General features: G+C 39.9%; 1 protein-coding gene across 5 annotated transcripts in view; it reads left to right on the top strand.

Moving 5' to 3' along the window:
- The window catches only part of TTC33 (tetratricopeptide repeat domain 33), a 41,526-nt gene that overhangs the window by 819 nt on the left and 17,892 nt on the right, over positions 1-22,815 (top strand). For 4 of the 5 annotated variants that reach the window (XM_052670387.1, XM_052670386.1, XM_052670389.1 and 1 more), the window contains exon 3: positions 19,777-19,858. In XM_052670387.1, the coding sequence (XP_052526347.1) occupies positions 19,777-19,858 (82 nt within the window). Of the gene's footprint in view, positions 1-7,210; positions 13,300-19,776; positions 19,859-22,815 lie in introns of those variants that run through there. The other variant, XM_052670385.1, reaches the window with a different exon arrangement.

Genomic DNA, 22,815 nt, shown 5'->3' on the forward strand with positions numbered 1-22,815 from the left:
ATGTTGAGTAGGTTTATTTCTGTTTGTTGGTGTTGATGTTGGCAGCTGCAAAGTCTGCATTCAAGTCTCATATCAGTGTGTTTGCTTAACATGAAATGATGGGGAGAGATGACTGATTGCATCTGAAATTTCAGAGGGCAAATGGAATATTGTGAGGTAAGTCGTACTGTAGATGCTCGTACTTCAGCTGCTCAGGGAGCTCTCCTGTCTTGTAAATGTGTTGTAATCTCACTTTAATGTTACAAAGAGTAAGCGCATTTATACGTACACAGTGACTAAGGAAATAGGGAAATAGTGCACAGCAATAAATGTGCTGTTATTTATCTAATTCTTGTGGCAGATCATGTTCAAGTAGACACTGTGTGTCTTTCCTGATAGTAGTACTCAATAAGGATTCAAGCAGGATGTTTTTGAAAAAAAAAATCCTCCCCTATGAAGACAGGCAGAGGGAGCTGGGCTTGTTCAGCCTGGAGAAAAGAAGGCTGCGGGGTGACCTCATTGCAGCCTTTCAGTACCTAAAGGGAGCCTGCAGAGGGAAGGGGAATCAACTCTTTGAAAGGGTTGATAACTGCAGGACAAGAGGAAATGGTTTTAATTTGAGGAGATTTAGGTTGGAGATTTACAGAGAGAGTGGTGAGGTGCTGGCACAGGCTGCCCAGAGAAGTTGTGGATGCTCCGTCCCTGGAGGTGTTCAAGGCCAGGTTGGATGGGGGCTGGGACAACCTCGTCTAGCATTAAATGTGGAGGTTGGTGGCCCTGCGTGTGGCAGGGGTGTTGGAGCTTCATGATCCTTGAAGTCCCTTCCAACCTGACCATTCTGTGATTCTGTGTGAAAGAGCATTTCATAAATTGTTCCTGATACACTTCAAGCAGGAAGTAACTTTGGAGTGGAGGATGAACAGAAGCAGAATGAGACACTATAAATTGTGTTTCAAAACTCCATAGTTTGGTTAGACCTTCTCTAGAGGAGAGAAAAACACAGTATAATAATAGTTCCCTTAAAAACATTAGAATACTTGATACCTGAGTTCTGGCTGTAGTTGCATGGACATCTGTGTTTATTCATTGCTGCAGATCAACAATGATCTGAAATTACTTCCTAACAGAAGTAATTTCACAAGAAGTCAGTATATACTTGTCTTCTGTTAAGCTATACCTGTCAGTCTGAAAAAGGATGGCTGAGGCATTCAGAGAGAACAGCTTAGGAACAGGTAATTCTTGGTGCTGCTAATTATTCTGAGGGGTTGAGTTTTGTCCTGAAACTTTCATTTTAACATTTGTTAGAGAACAGTACTTGAACTCAGTCCATTCATGACTAGCAGTGTGGTTTAACTTGTGAATTTAGTGAGACCTGTATCTTGACAGAGAGTTTACAGCAACCACCAATACAAGCTGAGTGGTCTATAAGAAGCATGGAAAACAAGTAATAAGAAATTAAAATGTTGTTTTCAGAAGATTTTTCACTATCTTTTGTGCTAATGCTTGTATCTGAGGCTCAGCAGAAGTTCTGTACTTAACACTGTAATCTTTATACTTGAAGGAGCATTACTATCATCAGCAACTTTCTCATGTTCTGTAGAGTTTAGGCAATTTCAGCAGTATGGTATTGTTGGTGTACGTAACTTTCAAGCAGACCTCTTTTTAAAAAAAGGTTCACACAGGTTTAAAGCTGAGCTCTCAGTGGGAAGCTTTTACTGCTTAAAAAAGTGGAATAGTTGACATACCATTACAAGGAAGCAGTTTGTGAAGTTATATTTTTTCTGTGTGGTGGAAAGTGACTCTGTTAGACTCACATGGTATATTTTTTTCTTACTAAACATTTTGTACAACATAAAGAGACTTGTGTAAAAATAAAAAACTAAAAGCAAATGGTTTTCTGAAATAGTGTAGTAGCAGTTAAACATTTGAGTTGCGTGGTGCAGCATTCAGGTAAAGGAGTGGTATTGATTCAGTTGTAGATAATCAAAAGACTGAAAGCTAATGGGAAACCAAGATGGTATCTTAGCTGATGTTGCTTGTGAGATGAAGAGACGGAGGGGATCCTGAGAGGAAACATATTTGATAAAGAAGCAGAGACTAAATTTTAAAAAGAGTGGAAAGTAATATGTTCATTTCTTACTGAAAAGAAACTACAGTGCACAGTAAAATTAGTATATTAACAGTATGAAGCTGCAACAGGGCAGGTTCTGGTTGGATATGAGGAGAAGGTTCTTCACCACTAACATGGTCAGACACTGTAACAGCCTCCACAGGGAGGTGGTTATGTCACCAAGCTTGCCAGAGTTTAAAAGTGCCTGGACAGAGCTCTCAGATTTGATCTGATTTTTGGGTGGTCCTTTGTGGAGCCAGAAGTTGAACTCACTGATCCTTACGGGTTCCCTCCTACTCAAGTTACTCTGTTATTCTAATGTGATAGAGTTTTACAAGTAGATCCGCTATTGCTTGTATGGAATAGTGCTCACTGCTTTTAAGCCTGGGTTGGCCAGGTAGCTTCTGGTAAAGGATAATCACAGTAGTGATGGTATTACTTCCCCAGCGTATTTCAGTCTGAGATCATACTGACTTGTGCTTGCAAAGTGAGTCTTCTCTGGGGGCATGGAGTAACATACAGCTAGAAAAAACTTGTACAGCCTGCTCTTTGCCTTTAGAAAACTCAGGAGTGGCACAGGTGAACGGTAGAAGGAAGCTGTCACCAGCTAAACATTTGAGCTTTTATGACAACTGCCTGGAAAGCACTTGTCTACTATACCCACGTGTGGATTAGACTTGTTAAAAGCCTGGAAAAGATACAGAAGATATGTTGTTGAGGAGAATGTATTTTTCTCCTGATCCATGTATTTTTGAGCCTTCTCAAAAATGTGTCTGTTCAGGAGCATGGCTGCAGGGGCTACCTGATCCTGTTGCTACCAGTAAAGTATGGCAGGGATACCACTTGCATGAGGTGTGAACAGATGGATGATCTGCTCGGTATGTGTCAGAGCTCATGGAGAAATTGAGATTAAGAAGCATCAGGGAGTGCAAGCTGGAGTAACTTCCAGTCATACCTGGGACAAAGCCACTGGAGTAATAACCCCCAAACAATGGTGAACCTTGTCACCATTTGGCAGTGGAATGGGACCTAAAAAATCAGGAGGAATGGAAACAGGTGGCAATCGCAGGCAAGCTGTTGCTGCCTACTTTGATTCTCTGGGTGCCACTATGTAATATGTTTGAGGCTCTGGAACTTGAGGGAGAGATAAGGAGAATGCTGTGGGAGGTCTACCCAAAAGGTTGGCTAGGGTGAGGTGGTTGTCTGCATGGCTTTCCTTCTGCAAAGAAGGAAAGAAGGGTAATTATCCTAGGCAACACCCTTTATAGAGGAACAGAGAGCCCCCCTGTGTCAGCCAGAAGACATACTGAATTGTGCTGCCTCCCTGGGGCAGGGACATTCCTAGGAGGCTCCCTGTTGTGGTTCACCCCTCTGATTGATGTCCCTTACTCATATTTCAGGCTGGCAATGATGAAGTTGCTGAGAGAATCCTGACAGCTACCAAGAGACTGAAGGGCATTGGAGATGTTATATGGTGGAGCAGGAGCAGAGATGGTATTTTCCTCTATGCCTTCATTGGCAGCAAGGGATACTGAGAGGACCAGGAAAACCCATCTCATTAATATGTGGCTGAAAGACTAGCGTGGTTGCAGGAATTTTGCTCTTTCTTTCACCATGGGGCAGTTTACTCTGCACCTGGCCTGATCACTGTGGATGGTTCTCCCCTGTCTCAAAGGAAGAAAGGGATCCTAGCCCAGGAGCTGACAGAGCTCGCTGCTGGGGCTTTTTAAACTAGATACGAAGGGGGGAGAGGGAAGGGGGTTAAAACCAGGCTCATTAGAGATGACCCCGGGTTAACTATGAGGGCACTGGGAGTGAGGCAGGGGCTCGGCTGACGTGCATCTACACCAGTGCATTCAGCATGGGCAACAAACAGGAGGAGCTTGAAGCCATTGTTCAGTAGGCAAATCTGAAACATGGTGAGATTGCTCCCATGACTGGAGTGATACAATGGATGGCTATGAGCTCTTCAGAAGGAATAGGCAAGGAAGGAGGGGAGGTGGTGTGACTGTGATTAGAAGTTGGGGCTGGATATGATAGAGTTGAGTCTTTATGGATAAGGATCAGGGGGAGGGTCAACAAGGCAGACTTTCTGGTGGGGAGTCTGTTACAGACTGCCTAACAAGGATGAGGAGACAGATGAGCCTTTCTACAAACAGCTGGCAGAAGTTGTGCAATTTCCAGCCCTTGTTTTCAAGGGGAAATTCAACTTCCCTGATACATATTGGAAGTACAATACAGCACAGAATAAGCAGTGTGGGAGGTTTTTTTTAGAATGTGGAATATGTGGAAGATAATTTCTTGTCACAGCTGTGAGAGTCTACCAGGGGAGGTGCCCTGCTAAACCTGCTGCTCAGAAATGGAAGGAGTGGAGGGAGATGTGAAGGCTGGGAGCTGTGTTGGGCGGTGTGACCACAAAATGGTAGAGTTCTTGATTTTTGGTGAAGGTTGGTGGGGGGCAGCAAAGCTGCTGCCTTGGACTTCGGGGGGAGAACATGGAACTGTTCTTTCAGGGTGCTGGTAGGGGGGGTCCCGTGGGAGTCAGTCCTGAAGGGGCCCGGGAAGGCTAGATGCTCCTCAAGAAGGAGCTCTTAGTGGGGCAGGAGCAGGCTTTACCTTGTGCCACAGGATGAGCGAGAGGGGAAGAAGACTGATGTAGATTAACAGGGAACTTTTCCTGAGGGCCCAGGAGAAGCAGAGAGTTATCTCCTGTAGAAGCAGGGACAAGCAGCTCAGAGAGACTACAAAGAAATGGCAAGGAGAAGTAGGGAGAAAAGTAAGTAGGCAAAAGCTCCGCTTGGATTCAACCTGACAATTCAACCTGACAATAAAGGGGAACAATTTGATTATTATTATTTATTAACAAATATATTAACAGTAAGAGGAGGGCAAAGAAGAATCTCCATCCTTTACTGGATGTGGCAGGGATGTGACCACTGAGGATAAGAAAGTGTGGATGAAGCAAAGGTGAAAATTTGCTCAATCAAACTGTGTTATTGTGCTCTTTGTATCTGTTGTAGTTTCCATGGAAATATAGAGCAGGCATTACTTTCCAAGCAACTTACTTGAGGCCAAGACAATTCCTCTTCACTCAGTGCAGCCCAGACAAGCCAAAAGGTTGGACACCCACAGTCTAATGCATCATAGAGGACGATTCTAGAAGATTGGTAGATAGGCAGTTATGATCAGTAGACAGTGGTCTGTCAGAACAGAAAGAAAATAAATAAGTGGAAGAAGTCCACAGTTGTCTGCTCCGTGCATTTTTGGGAAGAAGAGATTCAGAAGAAAACAGGCATATGTGCACAGACTTTTGAGGAACAGAATACTCTGTGGTTGAGAAATGTGGAGACTATTTTTAAGAGATTATTCTTTTTTACATAAAACTTAAAATGCCTGCATATCGTCCGAACAGAGATGCTACCATGGATGTGTCCCCGTGCACTGGAATATCTTTTTTTTTCTTAAAAAAAAAAGCTTTTGTTGGTTGTTGTATAGGTATGTGTATTTTTGAATACTTCTCTACATGAAAGTATAAAAAATTGTGCTCTGCCTCAATATATTTAAAAAAAAACAACGACAACAACAGTTTGCAAGTGCAATTTATGTTAACCACAAATCTCTGCATGTGGACCCAAGTTTGAGATTTGGATGACATTAAATAATGGAAGATTCAAAGTTAAGAGCTCAGGTGAGACTAAATAATGGAATGAAAAATCCTGTAAAGTAGGCTGCTTTGAAGCTGACAGTAAGGAGAGGAGTACTAATGTCATGCTAGTATCTTTCATATAGTTAAACTGCATATCCGTTTAGGTAACTTTGCAATCTTTCTCCTTTTTTAAAAAAATAAACATGTTTTTAGTGGTCCAGTAGGTGGAGATAGAGTTCTTCTCATTAAACCCGAAGGACTGCAGAAAATACTTACCTGAATTATTTTTTATTTTTTACAAATAGACACGACTGGGTTTATGTTCTTGTTGATTTGCATTTAATGTTTCAATAATTTCTGAAAACTAAAGGTTAATTCTAGTTTCTTGTTTCTACTGCTATTGGTTCCCTATTAAATTAGAAGTCTCCGCTTCTAAAGCTGGAAGATCATGCTTTCAGCTGGAAAACAGTATTCTGGCTGAGCTTATGGAGAATTTCCAATATTAAAATAAATAATTGATGTTTCTTTGTCAGTTGCTAATGTAAATGAGACCAACCAATACTATCTTTGGTTTAGCTTTTGCAATACCAGATTAAACAAGGCCTTTCCAAAGTGCCACTAACAGACGAGTTAATAAGTTACTTCCCATGACATGCTTTACTCTTCTAGGAGAATTACTCCATAAGAATTTCTCAGTGAAATTTTCTAACCCATTGCTTTATTTTAAAGAATATTTCAAGATGTGCTAATTAATCCATATTCTAGCATACTTTTTTTTCCTTCCTCCTCTCCCCCTGCCCCGACATTAATTTATTATTAACTTCTTGCATGTAGTCTGTAGTCCCTTAGAGATATATATATATTCTGTGAGTTTTTTTCTCACTAGATAGCCGTAATGAGTCAGCATAAGATGACAGTCCTTTTAAAATCATGTTTAGTGTCATTGTCAGTTGTGTTATAAAAAGCTCAATTTATCAAAAGTTGCATCAATTTAAAGAATCAAAACCACCTCCCCAAAAATAAAACGCCAGCATTTTAAAAACAAAAAAAACCCGCCTTTCTGTTGCAATGTTATAATGCTTACATTTGTTCAAATTAACCATTGTATTTCAGGTTTAGTTTATAGAGCCACAGAGGGGCAGAGTTGTCATCCTCTAGATCAGGTTGTATAGGGCCCTATCAAGCCTGGCCTTGAACACCTCCTGGGATGGGGCACCCACAGCTTCTCTGAGCAGCCTGTACCAGTGCCTTACTGCCCTCCAAGTGAAGAATTTGTTCTGAATGTTTAATCTACAGCTGCACTCTTCTAATTTAAAGCCTGTACTCCCTTGTGGAATCACTACACTGCCTGATAAAAAGCCCCTCCCTGTCTTTTCTGTAGGTACCCTTTAGGTACTGCTTAACGGCTGTAGTGAAGCCTCCCTGGTGCCTTCTCCAGGCTGAACAAACCTAGGTGCCTCAACCTGTCTTCACAGGAAAAGTGGTCCACCTGCCTGTCCAGGACGTGCCCCAACAGGATCATGGTGCTCCTTGTGCTCAGGCCCCCAGAGGGAGCATTACTGCAAGTGGAATCTCATGGGAGCGAAGTTGAGGAGAAGAATCTCTTCCCTCGCCCTTCTGATCACCTTTTTTTTTATTACAGCCCAAGATATAATTCACTGTCTGGGCTGCAAGTGTATGTTGTTGGCTCTTGTTGAATTTTTCATTCACCACAACTGCCCAGAACTTCTTTATCCACTCATTGCCCATCCTACGTGCATGTTTGGGAGTGCCAGGTGGATCCAGTTGCACAGCTTTGCATGCGGCCTTGTTGAACTTCATGAAGTCTGCAGAGGTCTACCTCTCATGTCTTTCAAGATACCCTGGCTGGCATCCCCTCCAAATGTGTCAGCTGTATCCCTTAGCTTAGTGTCATCCACGAGCTTGCTGAAGGTGCATGATCAGCGCATCTGTTTCAGTCACAAACGAAGACTCACACATATAATATTCTGCTCATTTTTTTTCTGTCAGCCACTAGTTGGTGCCCTGTAACAATCCTAGAAATCTTTCCATGAGAGACTGAAGCTTGCTCTTTTGAATCCATTTCAAACTGATGATTTTTTTGAATCCTCCCATTCTTAGTGTGCACTGGATATATTTTCATGTTGATCTCTGGAACTTTAATGACTTCTGCAGCTAAATGGCAGGTCTTAGAAAACATTATCTTTGACCTGCCAGCTGGTAATAAATAGCTAATGTTTTATACCATGGCTCAGTCTTTTTGTCTCTTTTGCAAAAAAAGAGCCGTTTAAGACATAGTAGGGTTCATGGATTTAGACTTTTTTTAAACAACGTCTTCGGGGAATTTTGGGGGGATGTTGGCAATGAATAATGGTTTGTAGTCAACTAGTTTTGCCATCCTATTTTACTGTTAAAAATAAAAGACACCTATTAAGTATGTTAAATAACGTGAACTTACTGGAGGGTGTTCTGCTACCTAGGTTTCTTTGTTGGAATTTGTATTTGTATGCAGGCTTTAATACAACCATTCATTTTTCTGGCAATTAGCTTCTGTGATGACGATGATAAACTTACCTCAATGAATCTGGATGTTGACATAGGTGTTTTTAATTGACTGAAGTTGTTTGACGATTGAACTGTTCTGATTGTTAAAATATCAGCTTTCCCTGGTATTACTGATGCAACTGGTTTTCCTGGGTGTTTCATTTGAAATGTTGCAAGTTTTCTGCGCCTAGAGCACCTCCTGCACTGACTTTGATGCCTGCAGAGCTGCTTCTCTCCCTCGTTTTCTCACTCCTCTCTCCCAACTGCTGTTGCACAGCAGTTTTTCCCTTCCTTCAATCTGCTCTCCAAGAGCACATCCAGTGTGGCTTATGGCTCAGCTCTGGCAGCAGTGGGTTCCCTTTGAAACAATGAAGCTAGCTCTGCTCTGACAAAGGACAAGGGCTCTGCTCACAGAGACCACCCTTGCGGTCTCCCACCAACAAAAAGTGCCTAAGTTTTATGGTTGTTTATTGAAACTGGAAGGTTGGAATTCTGAATACTGAGCAAAACTTGAAAGAGAAAACACTGAAACAGGGTGAATATATTTATAATTCTGAAGTGAATTCATTCGTGTTTTGAGTTTGTAGATGGTACCTTTCATTAAGTAAATGAAAAAGATCTGTAGAGAAGGTAAAGCATTTGCCACTCTGACTTAATTATGTTCATCTAATCATTGAAATCAATCTAATATTTAAAACTATTGAGCTATAAGGACTATAAAGGTATAGGAATAGGTGGGAATAGGTGAACGGTTGGACTGGATGATCTTTTAGGTCTTTTCCAACCTTGGTGATTCTATGATTCTATGATAAAAGTGTAATTAGGATGAACTATAAGGAAGATAAAAGTGTAATTAGGATGTCCTTTCTCCAGATAAGGGTTGAAGTTATCAAGCTTTTCTTGCTTCACTTCTTCACAAGAAAAGAGATGTTTTAGTTAGTTAATGGTCTAAGCAAATTGATGTCTGCTGTCATGTCCCTGTCTGAAGTTACGCTGTAAATCTGTGGGTATTTTAATTGTTGGGGCTCAAGATATTCCTTTTGTATGTGTTCACCTCTAGGTGTGGGGCATGGAATTTCAGTCATAAAATGAAGACAGAGATTATTTCAGAAGTTAGGCTTCAGAAGCATAAGTTACTGTGGTCTAAATGACTTAATTATTTCTTCCAGTAACCAGTGTAGATAAAAATACATGCAATATTAATCTTTTATTGAATCTTCAGTAATTTATTTTTCTGGGATAAAAATGGAAGGAGATAGTTCAGACGTTTCTTGTTGCTGTTCTCTCAACAGGCAGTATTATGTGTGCAAAATTACACTGCCAAAAAAGTCATGAATCTGAATCTGTAGCTTTTTGTGAAGTTGCTCATCCTTAGAAATATACTGCATTTTAAGTTACTTCAATTCTCTTGTGGGAATGGGAGCACAATTTAAGCTTGCTTCTTCTCCCTTCTTTACAAAACATTTTGGCCTCATGAGTTTTAGGCTCACCACTTCTGGTAACTGAGGTTTTGGTAGCGAGAGTCCCCATTCTGCTTGACACTTTCATTTTAAATTCATATCTTTGTGTAAATTTGCAGGCCGTCGTGAGATTTTAAAGTTCTGATGCATTCCTTTGGTATTGATTGGCAATAGCCCCAGCTCACATACAATTATGTTTGTGCATGTTATGTCCTTCGACGTGTACTGTTGCAAAATAATATTTCACTTATTTCAGGTAATTGGCATTTTTTACTTGCTGTTATCTGTAGAGATGTTATAGTCATTTTATATCAGTACTGTATATCTTTTCATTTATACTGGGAGAGTTAAAGGGTACCTGCCTACTTAATTTACAGATACTTTCATGAATCACACATTATAATTGTCCTCTATAAATCTCAAAATGCTGTGGAGAATTACACATTTCACCTACCTTAATCCATTTGTGTCTGCTTTTTTACGTAGCTTCAGTAGTTGTTACTCTGTAATACTGATATCAACAAACGTAATGAGTCCAGAAGAAACAAAAGAAAATAAGGGGAACCACATTATTTGGTATAAATCATACCAAAGTAATGAGGGCATATCATCTAGATGAAGTGCATCTGCCCAGTACAGAATGAGAGCAGACTAAAGGCTGTTGCTTTTTGTGTATCTGCACTGTATAATCATAGAATCATTAAGGATGGAAAAGACCTCTAAGATCATCTGGTCCAGCCATCAACCCATCACCATGCCCACTAACCATGTCACTCAGTGCCATGTCTACAATTTTCTAGAATACCACCAGGCACAGTGACTCCACCACCTCCCTGGGCAGCCTGTGCCAGTGCCTGACCACTCCTTCTTAGAAGAAAAATTTCCTAATATTCAATCTGAATCACCCCTGATGCAACTTAAGACCATTTCCTCTTGTACTGTCACTGCTTACCTGTGAGACGAGACTGACCCCTCTCCTCTCCATCGCTACAGTTCCTTTCAGATCACTGTAGAGAGTGATAAGGTCTCTCCTGAGCCTCCTGCAATCTAAACAATCTCGGTTCCCTCAGCTGCTTCCTGTTAAAACTTGTGCTCCAGATCCTTCACCAGCTTCATTGCCCTTTGCATTCATCCACCGCCTTTCTTGTAGTGAGGCTGACATCTCGTCCTTAACCACACTGATTTGGTAATTGGTCATTTGGGAGAAAGGTAGGGAAATGCTTTTATTTTATTTACCTTGTTGTTTTTTTTTTTTGTTTTTTTTTTGTTTGTTTGTTTTGTGTGTGTTCTTTTTTTTGGTGAACAGCATTTGACTTTGTCCTAGTTCTGCTGATTAATTTGTAAGAGCCAGTAGGACCATAGTGTGAAGACTGGAAGATAGAGCTGTCTGTTGTTTGTAGAGAAGTATTTGAAAGGTTAGGAGAATTAAATGCCTATTGAACTAAGAAGTAAACAGATGGCATCAATCACTGTAGATCTACTGCTATGTTTCTAAAGGATAATCTGAACAAATAAATAACAATTAAGCCCAGAATACAACTATTACTTTAAATACAGCACAACAGTTTTTCTTCTACATTCTTCTTCCTGTTGCTTTCAGAGGAAGTGCTGTTGAAGCTGTTTTGGGGAACAGAAGCTTTGTAGTCACGATTTCAGTCTAGCAGTAAAATATGTTGCTTCATTACCTAATATATTTAAAATATCTTAGAAGTAGTATAACTATTTCAAGTTCTGATACTTGTGTTAATTTGCAGTTTTTGTTTAAAGATACTAAAGTAGTTAATGGGATTTACCTTAGCAGTGCAATTCCTTTTACTATAAAACTTACAAGGTTACTGTGGCCTGTTATTACTGAAATAATTATGAAATAGCAGGTGTCGTATTGCATTGTATTCCTGTTCTTAATTGGAATTTCCACGTGCCAACCTAATTTCTGCTCCTATTTATCATTGTTTATTTTGGCTTCCTGCGGAACTGTCACCCATGAAGTCACAGAATCATCCAGTCAGAAAAGACTTTCAGCATGATGAGGAGCAACCATCACCATGGCCTATTGAGTCCTGTCACTAGACCATGTCCCTTACTGCCATGTTCACACGTCTCTTAAATACCTCCTGGGAGGGGGACTCCACCAGTGATGTCATTTTGATTTTAATCATACAATATTAAATTACAAGGCTGGGATTTACTGAAATATTCCATGTTTGTAGATGGTTGCAAAACAGATTCTAGAAATTGCAGGTTGTTCCTTGAGATGTTTAAGCTAGAAATAGCTTATTTCTTTTTGAATCCTTAAGGTTAAATGTTTATCATTACAGTAGCATATTTTTCTGTGGTAATATTTTCATTATTATATACCAGCAACGCAGTCACTGCTGGTCTATCTGTTAATGTTTCTTCAGTTAATAAGGTACGTGGTGGACAGTAGGGTTTTGGGGTTTTCATGACAAAACTGGAACAGCAAAACCACCAGTTCTGGTGCCTAAGTTAACGGAGATCTTCTGCTGTTTACTATTCTCATTTTCAAAGTGGAACTGTGGATTTCTGAATGCTACCACATCTATTAAAATCAGCCTGAATTTGTCAAATAACATTAGTTATTTGGGCTCATTGAAATATTTTTTGGGGTCACACGAAGATAAACAAGTCTTTTTGGTTAGCAGGAAGCCAGTGCCTAGGATGCAGTAGGATGCATAGTGGAGGAGTGGCCAGGAGAAGAGGGGTGAGAGTTTGGTTCTTGTCTACATTATGGAAGCTCTTTAGAGTCTTCAGTTGTGTTATTTTATTGCAGTTAAGAATTTTTTTCTGTTATGTGATAAAGTAAGCTCTATGTTTGATCCATATTTGAGGCCATAATTATGAAGTATCAGTACCAGGCCTGAGGAGATTCTAGAGGAAAGCCAGAAACAAAATTATGTAATTCTCAGTTTCTGGAATTATGCATGTAATGGACATTTTTAACATGGATTTTGTAGTGAGCAACTTGTTTGAGTTTCTGCTGAACGTAAAGATATTTTTTTTTTAAAGAAAAATATGTGCTTTGGTCTTACTTACTTCAGCAGATTGCTTGTCAGACAGCCATGTAATTCTGTATTCATCACGGACTGATATATTTCATGGTTCTAGAAAAAAAACAGCAAATGGGCATGCATACTTGTCAAAGACTTCATTGAGGACAAAGCCCTGTGTAATTTTGCATACTGATAGTAGTAGTTAGCATTTAGTGGGGAGAGAATTGACTAGCTGTTGGATATGTTGTGCTTGTGTTGCAAATTAGCTTGCCTTCTTAACAGTATAGTATTTGAGTGAGTTTGATTGTGAAACAATGATTTGCCAGATTTTCAAGAAGGAAATAAAATACGGTAAAGGAAGCAGGCTCCTCACACTTAAATATAAAATGTGAAAGACATTTTGTGACAGATTGTCAAGGGTAGACAATGATTACCTCCATTATTATCTAATGCGTTCAGATTGTTGCAGTAACTTGTCATTAATTGTTAAAATAATTGCCATTTGTTCCATTCGTGTGCCTCAAAGCAATAAACTAATCATGTTAGTAATGACTTCTGATCATTTATGAAAGAATGCTTTTTCATATTGTGTATGAGGAAATTAAGTGTTGTTCCTACATGAGTGAGGGTGTCTTTCAGAGATGATACCAGAATGTTGGTTATATGATTTTCACTTCTGTATGTTAACTACAGGAATACTTGTCTCCAATATTAGTTTTAATAGATTTTCTTTGTCAAAAGTAGTTTTATAATACAGGAAGTAAGTTTCCTAATACAGGAAATAAGAAGTGTCCATAGGTATGTGTGTAGCTGAAGTACAACTTAAGAAATTGAGCTCAAACACATTGAAAACCTCATTTTGTAGTTGAATGTGGTGATGGATGGTAATTGTTTTTGGCATTTAGTGAAATGGTGTTTCACATTTGGTCTTCATTGGAAGTTCTTGAAGGATGCATCTCTTTGAAGTATTTGTGAAGTTATGTAATTGTGTGTGCAAGTCTGACTTTTTTCATATTTGGACCACGTGGCTTGATATCACGGGATCTAATGCAGGAATATGAGCTCTTGAGAACAGCTATGCATTAAAAATACGAGCATCAGCTGTGTGCATGCAGTGTTCTCCAGTGTTAAGTTCAGTATATTTTACCTACTTTCATGGCAGTTACAGAAAGCCTGTTCACATTTATCTGTTGTTTGCTGTATGCTAAGGACTTGTATGTGATCACTGGCCACTGAAGAGCTGTCATGTACATCTTTACCTCTAGTAATTAGTGTGACCATACTAAAATAAGCCTGTTAAATCAACAAAAAAATTCTGGAAGCTCCATCAGGTAGTAAAGCAGGCAGTCTTAACTTGTGGCCTTGACAATCACAGGTAATACAGGGCACATTATTTACCGTAAACAAGTTACACTGTAGAGCAGCAATTTGTTGATGTAGACTTATCTGCAATTTAAAAAAAAAAAAAAAATTAAGCACATGATAATTTTGTGAAGTTTACTTGTGAGGTTCCTTCTTCATTTGTTCTGTGAGTCTTCATTTTCCACCATGCAGTGCTGCATCATCACCTACCTTGAAACTATATTCCTATGATCAGCTGTTTTTTGCTTTACCTTTCCCTCCCTTTCCTGTTCTATGTACTCTGTATAGTTACTGACTAGTGTTCTTTTATTCTAGCTTCCACCAAAGTCTGTTGGATTTTGTCAAATGCTAGACTAAAGTTGCTGATGTTTTTAATGCTGATGTTTTTAATGATGAAGGCCAGTCACCTTCATCTTCTGTGATGTGGTGAAAGTACCTGAGAAGGAGCCATGTTCTTTTTTTTGAAATCTTGTTTTCCTCTTGCCTATAACCATGTTTGTGCTCATCCTTCTAGAACACCTGATTGCAGGAGTCCGTCCAACTCCCTAAGAATTCCAAGGTGTTATTCCCTCTTTTTTTTCTGTGACACAGCACATCACTGACGTGTCTTTTCCTGCAGGCCTGTCTCATTTTGTCTGAATTTGCTACATCTATTCAGAATATCTTCACACGTTTTCAGTGCTGTTCTGCATGCATCCTGTCTCAATTCATGGCAAGTACCAGCTGTGGCAAGCTTGTCCATAGGACTCTAGATCCTGTGTGATCTCTCATAGGTAATTTGTATCAACTGCTACTTTTTGCTGCTTGTTTGTTTATTCAGAAGCTTCCAACTGAACATGTTTTTATGAAAAAACAAATTTGGTATAATCATTTTGTTTTGGAGTAGAAGAGATCGTGTTTTCCCAGAAGTGTTGTTGAGAAAGTGAAGTGCAATCATGAGATGAGTTTCTAACTTCAGCAAGCTGTACAAGTCTGCCAAATCTGTATAGCTCCCAGATGGTTAGCAGCGTATCTGAAGAGAGAAGTTTTAGTGCTTCAAGGGGGCTGTGGAATTTCGTATCTTGTTAATAAAATTGGCAAGATCTATCAAGTCTTGTATCTAGAATCTTCCCCAATATATCCAGTTTTCATTGATTTCTTCTTTCTTTGGCATTTCAGTGAAGAAAGTAATGTCTGTGTTCTGTTTAAAATCGCCATATTTTTCCTTTGTAGTGAGACATGCTATTTGATTGAAGTAATTGTAGGTAAAATTCAATGTACTGTATTTTAGTACTCCACAAATAATAATTCAATACCTCAAAATATGAGTCTTTTCTTAAAAAAGCTGTATATTACTGGAGCTTAGAAGCTTAGTTATGATGTCACATAGGTTGGGATTTTACTTCTGCTGGAAATCTTACTTTGATTTTCTGTAAGCACAGCGTATACCAATATTAACATTCTGCGACTTCTTATTGTTATGGTAGATAAGCTCTTACAGCAATCCAAGCCATGTAAAAATTAATAGCTCAAGTTTTTTTTTTTTTTTTTGGGTGAATGGAAATTTTCTTATTCTAATTTTTTTTTTTCAGCTGAGATAATCATTTGTCCTCTTAGATCACATGTCAATGAGGTTGTTGATGGTGTAGAATCATAGAATACTGACAAAACACAGAACATTTTTCTCCTCCAATTCCAACTCAAGGCATGGTCAACAAGAGCAGTTTTTTCAGGATATTGTCCAGTTGGGTTTTGGATATCTACAGTGGTGGACATTGTCATCTCTGTGAACAATTTGTTCCAATGTTCAGCTACCCTTTATAATGATTGTTTTTCTCTGTGTTTCAGTTTGTGTCCATTTCCTCTTGTTCTGTCACTGGGAACTGACAAGAAGAGTTGTGTTTCCATTTTCTTTACTGCTGCCCCCAGTTCTAAATCACTATGCTATGTTAAGATGCCCCTTAACCTTTTCTTCTCTAGGCTGCATGGTCTCATTTCTTTGAGGCTCTTCTTGTATGTAAGAAGCTCTAAAACTTCTTTATGGCTGAATTTGCTCAGGTCTGTATACGTTTTTCTTCTACTTGGCAGCCCAGAACTGGACCTGGCATTCCAGAGCTCTTTCTTGCCAAAGCTGAGAAACTTCATCCTCCTCAGCTGGTGATTCTAAAGCAGCCCACAATGCTGTTTGACTTCATTGCTGGCTCACAGCCGGTTTGTTGGCCACCAGGACCCACAGATATTTTTTCTACAAATCTGCTCAGGGATGTGATTTAGCAGCGGGTTGTTAGGGTAGTGTGGTTAGGTTGTGGTTGGACTTGATGATCTTTAAGGTCTTTTCCAACCGGAGTGATTCTATGATCTGCTTTACAACCAGTATGTGTCCAGCCTAGTGGTGCCCAGGACAGTACACCATGCTGATCAAACATCAGAGGTTTCTAAAGAACGTTTAAAACATCACAAGTGAATGGATCTGGGGGTTCCCTACAACAAGTGGGAATGGTTTTAAACTGAGGCAGGGGAGGTTTAGGTTAGATATTAGGAGGAAGTTCTTCACACAGAGGGTGGTGAGGCACTGGAACAGGTTGCCCAAGGAGGCTGTGGATGCCCCATCCCTGGAGGCATTCAAGGCCAGGCTGGATGTGGCTCTGGGCAGCCTGGTCTGGTGGTTGGTGACCCTGCACATAGCAGGGGGCTGAAACTTGATGATTTTTGTGGTCCTTTTCAAACCAGGCCATTCTGTGATTTTGAATCTCATTCTTGTTTCTGATACGAGCTATTTTTGATGCAAGTTATTTCAAGTACGAAGTTTCATCTCATTTTTCGTTTTAAGACCTTAAGATTCGAACACGTTACTGCACATCACTGTGCCACAGCATGTGTTCTGAATATGTGTGCTCTTGTTCCATAGCAGATGTACTGCAAGGAGTTCAGCCATGTTTGTGATCTGTGTTAAGATGAATGGCACAGCATTAAGCTAAAATTCTCTTGCTTACTCCTACCAGCCATGACATGCTAGTTTCTGCAGCTCAGCTGATGCGTATTAGCTTGTTACATGCTGGTACCTCAATTGTGTGTATGAGCTTACTTTCTGAGAAGAAATGGGAATAACACATAGAATATTCTATTAAATTTGTGTTAATTAAACTTGGAGTATGTATATTTATTTTGAAGCTCTATTTCTAAAAAAATAAAAACAAAATTCTTCTTCCAAGTTCCTGATATGTGGTAAAATTACCAGATTTTACTTTTTAAGTTTAGGAATACTACTTCGTGTTAGCTCATCTCTTATGTCAGCTGTGGTTTATGGTTTTCATAAAACTTCTATTGGAACACTGATTTTACAACTGTATTTTATATCCCAAGCAATTTTCTTCTGTAGGGCATCTGATATTTAATGTAGTATACAATCCTCTCCTTCAGAAGAATGAGGCAGAAAATTATTTGAATAAAGAACTATAAAAAAAAAGGCTTTTTTCCCTAAGTTTGCATCATTGGAGCAAGTAGCATGGCTCAGTTTCTCTTAAGAACAGTCCCTATTCCCAAAACAACTGAAACGCTTTTTATGCTGAGTATTTATAAAAGGATAGAATGGTTCTATTTTGTCATACATTTTTCTTAGGGAAATGTACATAACTGGAAAGGTCAGTGTTTCAAAGCTGTATGGATATTTCCAGACTTTGAGACAGTTGTAACCAATCATGGTTTTTGAGCAGATGGTTCACCGTGTACCTGCAGGCAAGTATTTCTTCTTCAGTCTTTTTCTGATGTGTCCTCAAGCCTAGCAAGCAGCTCTGGTGTTCTGTCTTAATTTCTCTCAGATGGGTCTTTCTGAGGTTCGCATGTATTTTACTGACAAATTATTGTCCACTTTTTTTTGTTTTGTGGATGATAGCAACTTTTTGGATCACTGCACTGTTCACAGACATTGCTTGCACACAGTTTAACATCTTTGTGAATGAGCAACCTCCCTTCCCTTGCCTGTCTTTATTCTGGTGGCAAACTGTTGACAAATACGCAGCAAAACAGTATTTGGGCAATGCTTGCCTGTATTGGCACTATCTTCAGAGGTAGGCCGTTGTGAATTTTGTCTCACTCAGACTGACACTCATCAATGAGCAGCAGTGTTCTCCATAGAGGTAAAAATGTGTGTTCTTGAAACACAACCTTGGTATTGCATCTGTTTTCAGAAAGTCAGTGTTCCTCCTTCCTTCTCATTAGTTATGTCTCCATCACATTTGCTCAGGTTTCTGAAATCCTCCATTTCTGAATTTTTTTTTTGCGACCTTCATGGTGCTGCAGCTCACTGCCTGGCCAGCACACCACCTTATTGAGCTGAGAGCTCGTGAAGGGTTTGTGGTAGGCTGCCTGTGCAAGATCTTAGGCAAAACTGTAGTCTTCTACTGCAAAAGTAGTTTATCTAACTAAAAGACAGCTTAACACCTTTGCTTATTTATATAGAAAATGTAGTGATGTGTCCTCTAGTGTGAACACCTGAACATAGGAAATGAACAGTTGACAACTGCTTAGCTGGTTGGGGAAATTGTCTCAAGATTAATTAAGTACTAAGCATAATTACCAGTGTTATTTACAGATGAGTGGTACTTGAATTGCTGCCAGGACCTCAGCTTCAGTTTTGTTGCTTTTCCAACTATCATTCCAGTCAGTTCATAACTTCAAGTTGTCATGTATCTGGTCTGATGTGATGCAAGCTGGATCACTGAAAAATGGGAGGAGGGAAAGAGAAAGAGTGGGAAGTAAAGGAAGATAAAAACTGCATGTGAAGTGTGTATGAATTTAATTTTATCAGTGCTGTGTTAAGAATGCAGTGTATCTAGATTAACAGCTTTTCTACCTTCACAGTGAATTTAATAGAAAAATAAGTGTTCCTGCACAGTTCTGGAAAGGAACTGTGAAACAGGATTCAGAGAGCTTGTGGCATTGATTTTATTAGTATGAAGTTGTCTTTAAGGATTGAAGACTGCGCTCCAGTAGCTGTTTTATTGTGCTGCTACAGTTCTTCAGTTTGAAACTCTAGTGTTTCAAGATAAAGTTTCACCAAGTTCCGCCAAGTTCAAGATGAAGACCTACTTCTTCTGTCAGCAGACTCACTTCTTCATTTTCTTAGAGGAGGATAACATTAAAGAACAACCATATCTCTTTTCAAATAAGAGTTATTTTGGGATACGTGTTTATTTTTGGCTTACTTTCTATTCCTATACTGAAATTACTCAGACTTCTGTATTTTGCTCTCTACCAAAATACAGAAATGCCAGTGTTTAGTAGCTTTTGATGATGAAAAGAAATTTTACATGGTGAATGTAGAAAGGCATATTTGGTTGTTTTTTTTTTTATACCTGGCTGAGGGTGATTTTTGACGATGAGGGGAACTGAATTCAATTCAAGAATTTCAGTTTTAGTTTGACATAAGTTTCTGTGTTAACTTTGTCATTCACTTAAGGCCAGTTGTGCAGTAGTACTTAGCACTCCATTTGTTTTCCATAGCAAATACCCAGTTCCTTAAAGCAATTAAACATATTTTATAGGGATATGACCACAAAAATCATTAATGTTGCGATGCTGTGACATTTTAAATAAGACATCAGCTTTAAAAATAGAAATACTTACGATTTAAGTCTTCCCTAAGTATAATGTTGCAGTGAGACTGTAATATTGTTGTAATTGCAGGTACCGGGAGGCTATTCAAAGGTGGGATGAAGCACTTCAGTTAACTCCAGAGGATGCTACACTTTATGAGATGAAATCACAGGTAAATCATCATAGCTCTTTATCAGTTTAGAAATTCAGAAATAAACAACTGTGATTATTACTACATATTGTCCAGCTATGTGAAATTGATGTGTGGATAGAGTACAACAAAACTTATTTAGGATTTCCATTTCTTCTCAACACAACAGGATGCTTTATAGTAGGAATTAAAAATGTGGCATATCCCAGCCAATCACAGTAAGTAACATCTTTGCTAGGATGTGAATTAGGATGAACTTCATATAGTGACCATCTAACCCTCTAATTAATTGCAGTCTCTCTGCAAGGCTTTTTTACCCTCAGTGGAATCAAAAGATCCTCCCAATGGAGTGTCATCTGCAAATTTACGTAATGTGACGTTCAGAGGGACTTCGACAGGCTAGAAAGATGGGCCCAGGTGAACCTGATGAGGTTCAACACAGCAAAGTGCAGAGTTTTGCACTTGGGCCGGAGGAATCCCAGGCATCCATACAGACTGGAAGGAGCAGTCCTTGAGAGCAGCCCTGTGGGGAAGGACCTGGGGTCCTGATGGATGAAAAGCTTAACATGAGCCAGCAGTGTGCTCTTGCAGCTCAGAAAGCAAATGGTGTCCTGGGCTCCATCAGAAGAGGGGTGGCCAGCAGGGACAGGGAGTTGATTGTCCCCCTCTACTCTGCTCTTGTGAGGCTCCATCTGCAGTGCTGTGTACAGGTCTGGAGCCCCAGTACAGGAAAGATAGGGAGCTGTTGGAGAGGGTCCAGAGGAGGGTCATGAAGGTGATCAGGGGGCTGGAGCACCTCCCCTACGAAGACAGGTTGAGGGAGCTGGGCTTGTTCAGCCTGGAGAAAAGAGAGCTGTGGGGTGACCTCACTGCAGCCTTTCAGTACCTAAAGGGAGCCTACAAACAGGAGGGCAATCAATTCTTTGAATTCTTTGAAAGGGTAGATAACAGCAGGACAAGGGGAAATGTTTTTAAGTTGAGGGAGAGGAGATTGAGGTTGGATGTCAGGGGGAAGTTCTTTACAGAGAGAGTGGTGAGGTGCTGGCACAGGCTGCCCAGAGAGATTGTGGATGCCCCATCCCTGGAGGTGTTCAAGGCCAGATTGGATGGGGCCCTGGGCAGCCTGGTCTAGTATTAAATGTGGAGGTTGGTGGCCCTGCCTGTGGCAGGGGGGTTGGAGCTTCATGATCATTGAGGTCCTTTCCAACCCTGGCCATTCTGTGATTCTGTGATTCATGTATATCTTGAAGGAAACTGGCCTCACTATGGAGACCTGTGAAACTGGCTGCCAGCCTGTTATAACTGTATTTACTATAACCAACCCTTTGAGCCTAACTCATTAGCCAGTTTTTTACCAATTGCATTATATTTTTATCTATCTGTATCCTGGACATTTTGTCTAGAAGGATACTGTGAGACACAGTACACTGAAATACAGGAAGAAGAGGTCTTTGGACTCATGAACCTGTACTGGCTGTAACCAATGAAAGGATAGATAAATCAGTCTTGGAAAAGAGAATGAATTGAAGTATGATTATGGTTTAAGTTCATCAAAGCCAAAGGCTTGCATCCATCAACACCTCACTAAAGTTATGGTACCGACTTCTGATTTCTTTTTGTAGCTTAGGTGGCAAAAGTGCCAGGTTGTACTGTTCTGTTTGGATGGTGAAATTCCTGTTGCTATCTATGTGACAAGATACAAAATTGCTTTTACCCACACATTAAATAAAGATGCTGTTCTACAAAAATGTTTTAAAGTTGGATTAAGAATGAGAACAAGGATTGTGTGGCTTCAGATTTCTTATATTGTTTTCCTGTGTTTAATACCTGTAGAAGCTGCATTTCTTATTTCAGGTGATAAAGACTATTGTCCATCTTTCCATCACATTTTTTCTACTTTTTAATTATTTTTTATTCTTCATTATTTAGGAAAATAACATTGTAACCAACATGATGGAAACAAAATACTTGCCAAGCTTCTGAAAATGTCACCTGTGTTTTATTATGTTTGTAGAACATAGCTTACTAGGCTTTGGGGAAGATGCACAGTTGCACTGTTATGTATATCTTTGCATTTACAAAGACTGCTCAAACAAGAGTGAACAGGGCCTTTTTCCTCACATGACACATTAGGTTTCTTTTTTTGAAAATACGAAAATCTTGTTTATGCTAATGTAGAACAATAGATGCATTTTCAGATTTTGGGAGAGACTTCTGTTGTATCAGAGGAAATAGTGAGAGCTGTTTCTTCTTCATTCATGTTCTCTGGAATTCTCAGTTAATACTTAAATTCTTAATTGTGAGCAACATATTTCCTTAGTGAGCATATGCTTTTTTAAATCCAGGAGAAGTACAAGAGAAAGTTAAAACTGTAGATCAGTGAATGTTTATGTAACTGTTGTTTTTTTTGTTGGTTTTGACCCTGTCGAAGCCTTTGACACTGTATCCCACGGTATTCTCTTGGAGCAGCTGGCAGCCTGAGGCTTGGATAGGTATGCTCTTGGCTGGATAAAGAACTGGCTGGAGGCCTGGGCCCAGAGAGTGGTGGTAACTGGAGCTGAATCCAGCTGGAGACCGGTCACGAATGGTGTTCCCGGGGGGCCAGTGCTGGGGCCTGTGCTCTTCAGTATCTTTATTGAAGACTTGGATGAAGGCATTGAGTACACCCTCAGTAAGTCTGCAGATGACACCAAGTTGGCTGGAAGTGTGGATCTGCCTGGGGTAGCGAGGCCCTACAGAGGGATCTGGACAGGCTGGAGAGCTGGGCTGAAGCCAATGGGATGAGGTTCAATAGGGCCAAATGCTGGTTCTGCACTTTGGCCACAACAACCCCAGGCAACTCTATAGGCTTGGGGCAGAGTGGCTGGAAGACTGTGCAGAGGAAATGGACCTGGGGGTATTGATTGATGCTGGACTGAACACGAGCCAGCAGTGAGCCCAGATGGCCAAGAAGGCCAATGGCATCCTGGCTTGCATCA

This window comes from Tympanuchus pallidicinctus, unplaced genomic scaffold, assembly GCF_026119805.1.
Source record: "Tympanuchus pallidicinctus isolate F22 unplaced genomic scaffold, pur_lepc_1.0 scaffold9, whole genome shotgun sequence".
Lineage (NCBI taxonomy): Eukaryota > Metazoa > Chordata > Aves > Galliformes > Phasianidae > Tympanuchus > Tympanuchus pallidicinctus.